The sequence below is a fragment of the Ornithorhynchus anatinus genome, chromosome 8 (assembly GCF_004115215.2).
Source record: "Ornithorhynchus anatinus isolate Pmale09 chromosome 8, mOrnAna1.pri.v4, whole genome shotgun sequence".
Taxonomy (NCBI): Eukaryota; Metazoa; Chordata; class Mammalia; order Monotremata; family Ornithorhynchidae; genus Ornithorhynchus; species Ornithorhynchus anatinus.
In genome coordinates this window covers 20633139-20643455 of record NC_041735.1, presented here as the reverse complement: position 1 = coordinate 20643455, position 10317 = coordinate 20633139, and the positions used below count along the sequence as shown (strand labels likewise).

Here is a 10317-nt window from a genome sequence, read left to right as displayed (position 1 = left end):
ATCAGTACAACACACAGTCATGTTCTCCCACTGACTTCTGATTACTAAAATCTTTCCCCCCAAATATTAAACACATCTCCAATACAAACACAGGTTTATAATAATTAATATAAAGTCAGTATAATATAGAATATTCCCAGCAAAAAAAATCAACAATCTTCAAACACTGCCCTTTTTTTGTCTGTTTTGTCTTTGTTGACAGGTTGAAAGCATGTTGAAAAAAATAAATATATCTGAAAAGCATACACACAGCACTCTCACTACGCGTCAATCCTAAAAAAGGCAGAAGTTCAAAACACAATATAGGATCTAAAAATAAAAAGAACCATTAAGTATGGCTTTCTTAAGAGTTGCACATGTCACAGAATGAGCTAAAATAAGATTATCTTTCATAATATTGCAAAAAATTCCAGTTTTTGCATTTTTCTTGGAGTTTTCTCTTTAAAAAAAGGAAGATGTGCAAAATTGGAAGCATTAAGGTGTATCTTTTTAAGCCGAGGTTCCTACTGAAAGATGGCAGTGTTCTGACTGTATCCTATAATCCAGATAGAGAGTCCAAATATACAACTTTGTCAGGATCCAGAGTTTGATACAAAAATCATATGGTTTAGAAATAAAAGAAAAAAACCCAAATGGACTGTATTTTCCACTTTGGTGTTGCAAAACACAAAAAACACATAATTAAAAGTACAAAATGTGAAATGTGATCTACACGTTTTTCCTTTTCATAAAAAAATATTTCTTTATTAGTTTAAACATTGATTTAAAAAAAAAAGAAAGGGTCAGTTACTTTAAAAAACAAAAACAAAAACAAAAAACCCCAAAAACCTTCACTGTGGACCTCCCTTCCCAAGGCCTCCCTGTGTCAGAGCAGTTGTGAGGTCGGTGGGGTGTACCTCACAACTGCCAACGAAAAAGACAGTATTCCAATTTGTAAAATGTACATCCTAGAAACTAATTAGCATTTAAAATACTTTTTTTGGAAGTCGGTGTAGGAGGAATCCAGAACCTAAATTTACCTGTACAATATTTTTTTTTAAAACATGAAATAAAAACCTTTTGTACAGTACGGCACAGATGGCTAACCCCGAAGGTTAGTAAGGACAGTATGGAGATAGTAGTCAGCATTAGTAAAAAAAGCAAAATATCCTGAGCTGCAGAGACACAAAGAATCGAAGTTGGAGAATCATTTTCCCAGCTCTGTGTGCAAGAGTCTAGCGAGGCTATTACAACAACCACAACAACTGGAATCCCATTTGCAGTCTCCGGTTATCATTTTATCAAAAGATGGTTATAAGAGGAAATAGTAAAGGGCAACCTGAAAGAGACAGGGGGTTAGAGATACAAAACTCAAAAGACTGAACCAGAAAATTCCCATTGGTAATAAAAGTCTTGTTTCCAAATGCATTGTTTTTCTAAGAAACTAAGTCTGTATTTAGAAAAAGAGGTTAAGAAAGGGAACCTCTATTCAACGTACAAAGTTCTGACAGTGATACAAAGGCGAGATGCTACTGGGTTACTCGAGTTAGAGACGGATATGGGAAAAAGGGGCAAAATGTTAGCTTAGCACTAATGAAATTCAGCTTGGAGATGGAAAAAGAAAACCAACCCCAAGCCCCAAAACAACCAACCAAAAGCCAGTAACTCAAAACCGGAGCAACAGAAGAGTGACTAGAGCAGCGAGTAAGATACGGAAAGAGGCTGAGCCAAAGAGACGGCCCTGGCTTCTTCTATTTTACGTTTCCTGTTTTTATGAAAATCTTGAGTCTCCACTTTTCTCCATGGGTTCTAACTTGAGGAAAGTCCAGCATAGCTTCCAACTAAAATATGTCTGCACTTCAACGTAAAGCAGCTGATAAAGTTGTATAGAGAGCACCCTCTTCTACTTTATAGAAACTATCACTGATTTAAATCAAAACTACCCAAGATTTCTCCTCTACAGGATGAAACTTTAAAGAACGATACCTGAAGTCTTTGCATTTCCAAATCTGCACACCTCCATCAAAAACAATGCACTTAAAGTATACATCACATGATTTATTTGGTATATATATTTAGTGTATGTTAGTAATATAGAAGCATGTGCTATATTATAATTTTAATATTATAACAAGTTTACTTTTTGTGGGTTTTTTTTTGCTTTCTTTGCCTAAAGAGTATAGAAGTGGCACAATTAGAAATGTTCATGAAAAGCCATTGGGCTTATTGTCCATGGAAAAAAAGAAAGAAAAGAAAAAGCGATATAAAATATTTCCAAATGAACACAAAATAAAGCTCAGCAACCCCCTCCCCCTTGCAAAGTCTTAATACAAAATCAAGTTCACCCTAGAAAGGGAGGGGAAAAAAGAAAATCAACCTCAGATCAAAATCTTTATTCCTAAAACACAATAGCTCGAAGTGGTGAATTTGTACACTGGCATCAAGATGGGTGAAAGATGGAATGTCTTAGAAACAGAAAGTTTTTTAAGCTTTTTAAAAAATGGGTTTTCATATATATTAAAAAAACGAGAAGGGGTGGCTTTAAGGTACTGTATGCATTTTGTTTCTCTGCAACAGACGTTCTCTGGCAGTAGAAGGGAAAAGTAGTATTTACAGGATCACAGGCAAGCAGTGGACAGCCTGCGTTTTGGAGCAGAAAAGGCTTAATCCAATTCAAGAAGCAAGGGTTGGATTCTGTCCCTCGCACACAGCGTACAGGACTGCCGATTGTGTTTTTCACTTCAAAAAAGGAAGAGAACGGTTCAAACTTTAAATGTGTTGTGGCAGTAGTTTTTTTTCTTTTTTTCTTTTTTTAAATAGAGCAACAGGGTTTTACATAAGCAGAAATGCAAAACAGCTTTTTACAGTTTTGTTTTTTAAAAGAAAAACACCAAAAAACCCAAACAAAACGGATTAATGTGACTACCACATACTTAATTCCTTGACTATTTAAAGAATCTGGCTACCCATTTTGGAAGGATCAAGCAGCAAACTGCAGTTAGGTATCAATCCTTTTAAATTTTAGCAGCAATTCAGACAGCGATCCCAGAGTTCTGCTCTGAGATACACAAGCTATCGACACGGAGTGGCTTAGAAGACTCTTATGTACAAGCCTGCCTTCCTTCCACCAAAGAGAACCGATAGCTCTCTGTCCCTAGTTGGGGAAACTCTTAGGCACAACAAAACAAACACACTGCGGGTGGAGTCACAAAGCTGGACAAAGCTGGCCCAGTGTTCCAAAAGGAAGCACGCACAGGAAAACTGCTAAGCGTTATTTTGAAAGGAACTCGATGATGATTGTGGATCCTGGAATGAAATGGATAGAAAAGGGGGCATAAAGTTTTAGGAGAATAAAGCCCGAAGGGAGAACCCCTCTTGGACTTCAGGCCTGCTGGGGGACTCACATGGTCGTGCCTTCTGGGGGCAAGACGCGGTCCATTATTGACCTCCTTAAGGATTTTTTGCTTTACACTTGGAAGGGAAATAGGCTTCCCCTGCCCCTCCAGATAGGACTCATTCAAATATCAAGTTGCAAGATCTTTTTATGCTTTTCATAGGCAACTGCCTCCCCTCCTCCCTTCCCCTCCCCCCCCCCGCCCACCCCCACATGGAATATAGCACCTTTTAATCATTTGGCTTACCGGATTAAAGGGTAGACTTTTGTGGCAGGTTTCAAGACGACCCTATTACCAGACATGCTTTATAAAAATCTGCTCCATGGCAAGGAAACAGTGAGGTCTTCGGATTTTTGTTTTAAGCACCAAAGCACAGAGGTGAGAGGTACAACGGAAGCCTCTCTTTCGAAACAGGACACTTTCATGTTTTCAAAAGTTGCCAGAGGAAGGCAGCAGTGGCCAATATGAGCAGAGTGAACCGACAACCATCCCTGGCTTACCCCAATGACAACTTCTTCTGTAGAGTACAGAGGAAAACTTCAGGAGGAGAACTCCAGTAGTTGGGGGTGGGAGGTGTGGCAGGAAGGGAGAAAGTTTTATATGAACCGATTTAAGATATGGGGCTCCTTGATTAATATAAATAGGGGTCAGCTCTTTTAAGAAACAAATAAAAGAGGAATGTTTAGCTTGGCAATGAAGATTATAATGCCTCGGTTTTTGCATTCCCATCAATCTTATTTTAAATGTGGGAAATGCCTTTCAAAGATGAGAGTTTGCATATACCTACGGCAAGGAGGGCAGAAGACATGGCGGCGGAGGGTGACCGCCCACGGGAGCTGACCACTTGGGACCAAATGGCATGATGTGAAAAAACGCTATCCCCTGGGAACACCAACCCTCTAGGGAACAGAATTCGGCAGGACCAATGAGCTGGTGCGAAAGAAAAGCCCGATAGGAGCTATTTGCCCCCCAGATTGTTCCAGCTTCTGATACCCGATCTGAGGGCAACAGGAGGGCAGGACACCCTTTCAGGAAGCAGCTTCGTCTGCCTCGGACCTATCCAAAAAATGTCATTTAAAAATAACCCCCCCACTCAACAACAACGCGTATGTTTCCCCTTTGCAAAACGGGGAGCGGTGTTGTAGGTTGGGGACGCCCTCCAAATACACAGATCGGACTGTTTACGTGGTACTGATGGGCAAGTGCACTGCTGCTGGGAATTTTTAGTTAGTTATGATTTTGAACTTGGGTCATACCCTGGTGGCTGATTGGGGTGGGGAAAGTTTAGAAAAAGGAACACACACTTTTTACAGTCTCCCTCTCCCAATTTCTCACTCCATTTAGAGTGCTCACCCTTGAGAAACTAAGTCACTTGCATGCAATCTGATCCGCACTCACAAAGAGGCAAAGGCAGATTGGACCGGGGTAGGGGAGCAGGGGTGGGGAAGGATTCAAGGGAAATAACAGTGGCCACTCAGAGTGGCATTACTAATAGCTGAATGGAACAGTTCAAGGACTTACATTTGCTTAAATCAAACGAACAAAAAAACAAAACTTACACATATGGACAACAACAAGGCTACTTTGCTTTTCCACACTCTCTTTCTTTCCCTTCCCTCCCCCCACACGAACAAACAATTCCCTAAGAAATCCAGGTAAAATCTTTGTCATTTTCTCCAGAGTTCTCATGCTCTGGTGGAGAGTCGACATCCTCTTTGTCATCTTCTAAAATCACATCATCCTGTGAGATGCCGACATCCTCTTTCCACTTGATGTCGTCGTCATCACCCATCTCCTCATCGCCCTCCACTTTGATGTCATCGGGATCCTCCATGTAGTGACCCTCACCAGGGTACATCTCGTCCGGAGACCCCTCCCCTCCATTCTGATCCAGGTGGCCGGCCATGCCCCGGCCTGAGCAGTCGGCACACACTCCATGACGGCGGGAGCCGTGCTTGATTCCCACGCTGGCGGCAGACATGAATACTCGGTTACACACTTTGCACACGTACTTTTTATCTTTACTGTGGACCTGAGGAAAGGGATGGAAACATTCATTTGGAGAATTGAGGAAACACAAATGACTTCCATGGAAAAGGAGAACTTCATTTCACTGGGAACATTGCTAGAGCTCGGGAGATAATATCTCTGACCGGCAGATAATAATAATGAGCCATGGTTCCCGAGACCAAGGACAAAGAATACATCCTTCCTCCCTCTTCTTTATTCTCAACATGACGCAGGTGTACACCCCCTTCAAGTGGAAAATAACTGCCCAGATGGTAGGTGGTTTGTATTGCAAAGCCCTCTATCCTCATCTTCTCCTCCTCCTCAACGGGTCTCTTTGACTGGCAAGGGGAATGTGCCATAAGGAAGCAAACAAGAGTGGCCATTTCAGTGGCAGAATCAGTGCCCTTAGGGCCCTTACCCCTAGGCACTTCCCCTAATGTCCCTGGGCACCCTTGAAAGTGTGGGGGAAGGAAGGTCATCCATTCTCTCAATCTCAATGTAGGAATCCCCACATGACCATTTGATGAGCACGATCCCTTGCTGAGTGGGAGGAGAGAAAGGTGGGGGCAATGTATGCTACAACAGATCCACGTGTGGGTGTCAGCGAGGGCTGCAGGATGCGGAACCTGAAGTTTTCAGAAGATACTGCTGGAGTCCAGGCCCTTGCCTGAGCCGAGAATGATGATCGACAATAACCACTTCACAACAACTTCTGCCAGTTTTAACAAGAGCAGTAGGACAAGAATGCACTTTAGGCTTTACCTCTGAATGCACTTGTTCATGATCCTTGGACTTAGGTTCAACCAGCTGGAGACAAAATAATCAGATCAGGAGTACTACCTTTTTTACATAGGGTTCATAATATAAGAGGTAAAGAGAGCAGATATCTTATCTCTATTTTATAGATGAGAAAACTGAGGCCTCCAGAGGTTAAATGCCTTCCCGAGGTCACACAGAAAGCTGATGGCAAAGCTGTGTTTAGAACCTAAGCTTTCTGATTTCCAGTGCCATTCTTTTTCCACTAGGCCATACTGCCTCCAGTTACTGATCCATTATAACTCCTTCACTGGCTTCCCCACCTGTGTGTGCCTTCCCACTCTCCATGCTGGTCTCTTTACTCTTCTTTTTGTCTTTTCACTGTCTAGGGAATCTTATTTACTTTGATTGTGAGCCCTTTAAGGTCCAGAGACTGTAAAATTCCCAACCTTGTACACTTTTCCACTGACTAGTGCAGTGCTTTGCACACAGCAAGTGTACAAGGCAGGAACAATGTTATCTACTCTATTGTACTTTCCCAAGTGTTTAAGTACAGTGCTTGGCACACAGTAAGTATTCAATAAGTACCACTGATTGCTCAATGTCTGTATTACTACCACTAATTTTTCCATTAAAAGATGTCTCCTAAATCCTTCTCCCTACCCTGATCTCCAATCACAAGTCTAAATTTTTAGTACATCTGTAATTGGATAACCTGATGCCAAAATCCTATTTGAAATTTGATTTCGAAATCAAATTTGTTGAATTCAGAACTCCTTATGTTTGCTCTAAAGATTTCTCCACTTACTTTTCTACCACTGTGGAAAGAAAAAGCACTGTATCCATCCCTTTAGTCTAACACCTCAAGGTAATTTTCCACACCTTGTCACTTGCTCCCCAATTCCAGATACTTCCTTTTCTGCATCAACTGATTCTACTCACTTCTCCTGTCCTTTACTGTCAGATCTGTTGTCCAGGTGCTGGTTATTGCTAACTCCCTCCCTCTGGGTCTGTAGGTTCTATTCACTGTAAACCGTTTGGTAGAACCTAGTGGAAAGAGTACGGGCTTGGGAGACAGAGGACCTGAGTTCTAATCCCAACTCTGATACTTGTCTGCTGTGTGAGCTTGGACAAGCTACTTAACTTCCTTGGGTTTGAGCTACCTCATCTGTAAAATGGGGATTAAATCCCCCTACCTCAGTTTAAAACTATAAACCCCATGCGGGGATTAAACTGTGTCCAACCTAATTATCCTGTATGTTCCCCAGCATGTAGTACAGTGCCTGACACAAAATAAATGCTTAACAAATACCATTAAAAATGAAATGCTCCTAAAATCAACTTCAACCCCTGGCATTTTGAACCTCCCATTGTCCTCCCAATATTCCCTTCACATTCTGGAACAAAAGTAAACTTTTAATGTAATTTCTAATTCCCCCCGACTCTATTACCTTGTAGATACCCAAGCATTTAGTACAGTGCTCTGCTCTCCGTAAGCACTCAATAAATATGATTGATCGATTGAATAACTGGGGTTCTTAGGGTTTCCACTAGGGAGTTTCACTTGTATCTGATCTGAACCAAATCCTCCAGTCCAGTTTGGTTTCTTGGCTGCCCCATTCTGTTCTTCCTTTCTAGCCTTGGAACGTCTACTTAGTCTGCTTCAAATTCTTGGGGAAGTCGTTCTCCTTTTTGCCAAATCAAATTCTTCTCTGTCTCACTGTTCAAGAGCCATCTCTACGAGAAAACTTTCTCCTATTTCTCCTATTTTCTCCTGCCTAATCAGGACCTGAAACGGCTAGTGAACTTTATCTGACAGGCTGCTGCCCTTCCTGCAGGGCTTGAAAGGGGTTGATTCTAAACCCAAGTCCCTTGGACAGTGAATTGTGGAGATCTGAACAGACTGAGCTCGCTGTGGACAGGGAATGTGTCTGTTGTTATATTGTACTCTCCAATGTGCTTAGTACAGTGCTTTGCACACAGTAAGCACTCAATAAATACTATGGAAGCACCAGATAGTAGTCCCCAAACCTAAGGAATGTGTCTACCAACTCTGATATTGTATATGTGGAAAGAGCACGGGCTTTGGAGTCAGGGCTCATGAGTTCGAATCCCAGCTCTGCCACTTGTCAGCTGTGTGACTGTGGGCAAGTCACTTAACTTCTCTGTGCCTCAGTTCCCTCATCTGTAAAATGGGGATGAAGACTGTGAGCCCCACGTGGGACAACCTGATTCCCCTATGTCTACCCCAGCGCTTAGAACAGTGCTCGGCACATAGTAAGCGCTTAACAAATACCAACATTATTATTATTTATTACTCTCCCAAATGCTCAGTACAGTGCTCTGCATTCGGTAAGCTTTCAATAATTACGACTGGTTGATTAGAGATCCCAGACTAATGAGTTGGCCCCAGGATCTCACACTCTCTAGGATTCGATTTCCTGTTCCACAGGCTTGGACTGACCTGCAGTTTCTGGACTCATCGAGATCTGGCCCAGGACAACAATAATCTGAATTTCTGGAAGGCTCAAAACCAATTTCCCAGAAGGTCTTTGGACAGTCTTCAAGAAGCACTGCCGATGGAAGCAGAGTCCTTAGGGATGCTGGTAGCCCAACCAGGTCCAACTCAGATCAAAGGAGTATGGAGGGGTAGGACCAAACCAACCATGGAACTTCAAGGAAAGAAACTGCAAGTTTCTTCCTCACTGAAATGAGGCCATTAATACAAACTACTTTCCATTTCATCATTCATTCATTCAACAGTATTTATTGAGCGCTTACTATGTGCAGAGCACTGTACTAAGCACTTGGAATGAACAAGTCGGCAACAGATAGAGACAGTCCCTGCCGTTTGATGGGCTTACAGTCTAATCGGGGGAGACAGGCAGACAAGAACAACTGCAATAAATAGAGTCAAGGGGAAGAGCACCGTATAGTAGTGTCTGACCAAAACATCCTGGTAATTATTGTATTCATACAAATTGCTATGCTGCTTTTACCTCTGAATTTTCTCCTTCTATTTTCTTTATGTGGGCAGAAACCATGCCTAACTTTAGCAGGAACTCTCAACTGCTTACTGTATGCCATGAATCAACAAATCGGAGGTATTTATTGAGCACTCATTGTATGCATAGCACTGTGCTAAGTAGTATCCAGACAGAATTCTGGCAAAGATTTTTAATCCCAAATATATGATCTCTAGGGAAAAATATAAGAAAACTTACTTTATCCAAAGTCATCAGCCAACTTATTAGTTCTTCCACAAGCTTGTCATTTGTCAACAGAGCAATTGTGTCTAATTTAATCCATTTATTCATTTTTGCCACAAAACTTTCCTTTGATTACTGCAAATAGAGATTTTACTCCCACAGAATCCACCCTCTCCTCTCCATTCAAACTACTTTCATGGTGATCCATGCACTTGTCGTTTCCCACCCTGACTACTACATCAGCCTGGCTGACCTCTCTTCCTTCCCTCCAGTCCGTACTTCACTTTCCTGCCCGGATCATTTTCCTGAAAAAAACATTCAGTCCCTAACTCCCCACTCTTTAAAAACCTCGAATGGTTGCTCATCCACCCCTGCAAACAGAAACTCCTTACCCTTGACTTCAAGGCACTCGATCAGCTCTCTCCCTCCTAACTGATTTTGCTGAACTTCTAGTACAACCCAATTCTCACACCCCGCTCCTGTAACGCCAACCTACTCTCTGTACATCGATCTCATCTACCCCACTGCCAACCCCTTGCTCACGTCCTCCTCCTGTTCTGGAATTCCCTTTCCTTTCATATCCAACTCACCCCAAGAGGCCTTTCCTGACTGAACCCTCACTTCCCCATCTGCCCTCCACTCTGCATCACCTATGCACTTGGCTATGTACTCCTTCAAACACTCTGATATTACCCCAGCCCCAGAGCACTTGCATGTATATCCTACTTCCCCCATCTGAAATTTATTTTAATGTCTGCCTCCTCCTTATTCTGTGAACTCCTTGTGGGCAGGGATCATGTCTACCAACTCTACCAAACTGTACTCTCCCAAGTGGCTTACTACAGTGCTCTAGACAAAGCAAGTGCTCAATAAATATCACTGACTGAAATTAAGCCACAAGTGATTTCTGCATTCATACTGCCTAGCAAACTCCCAATTTTGTCTACAGATTGAAAAGGACAATTTCT

At 42.2% G+C, this 10317-nt stretch overlaps 1 protein-coding gene across 1 annotated transcript in view; it reads right to left on the bottom strand.

Annotated features, from left to right (window-relative positions):
- Nucleotides 1-3721: 3721 nt before the first annotated feature.
- Nucleotides 3722-10317, bottom strand: part of ZBTB46 (zinc finger and BTB domain containing 46) — a 100707-nt gene continuing 94111 nt past the window's right edge. Inside the window, exon 7 of the mRNA XM_029070437.2 lies at nt 3722-5406. Coding sequence (XP_028926270.1) covers nt 5017-5406 — 390 coding nt within the window. The 3' untranslated portion in view covers nt 3722-5016. The remainder of the gene's footprint in view (nt 5407-10317) is intronic.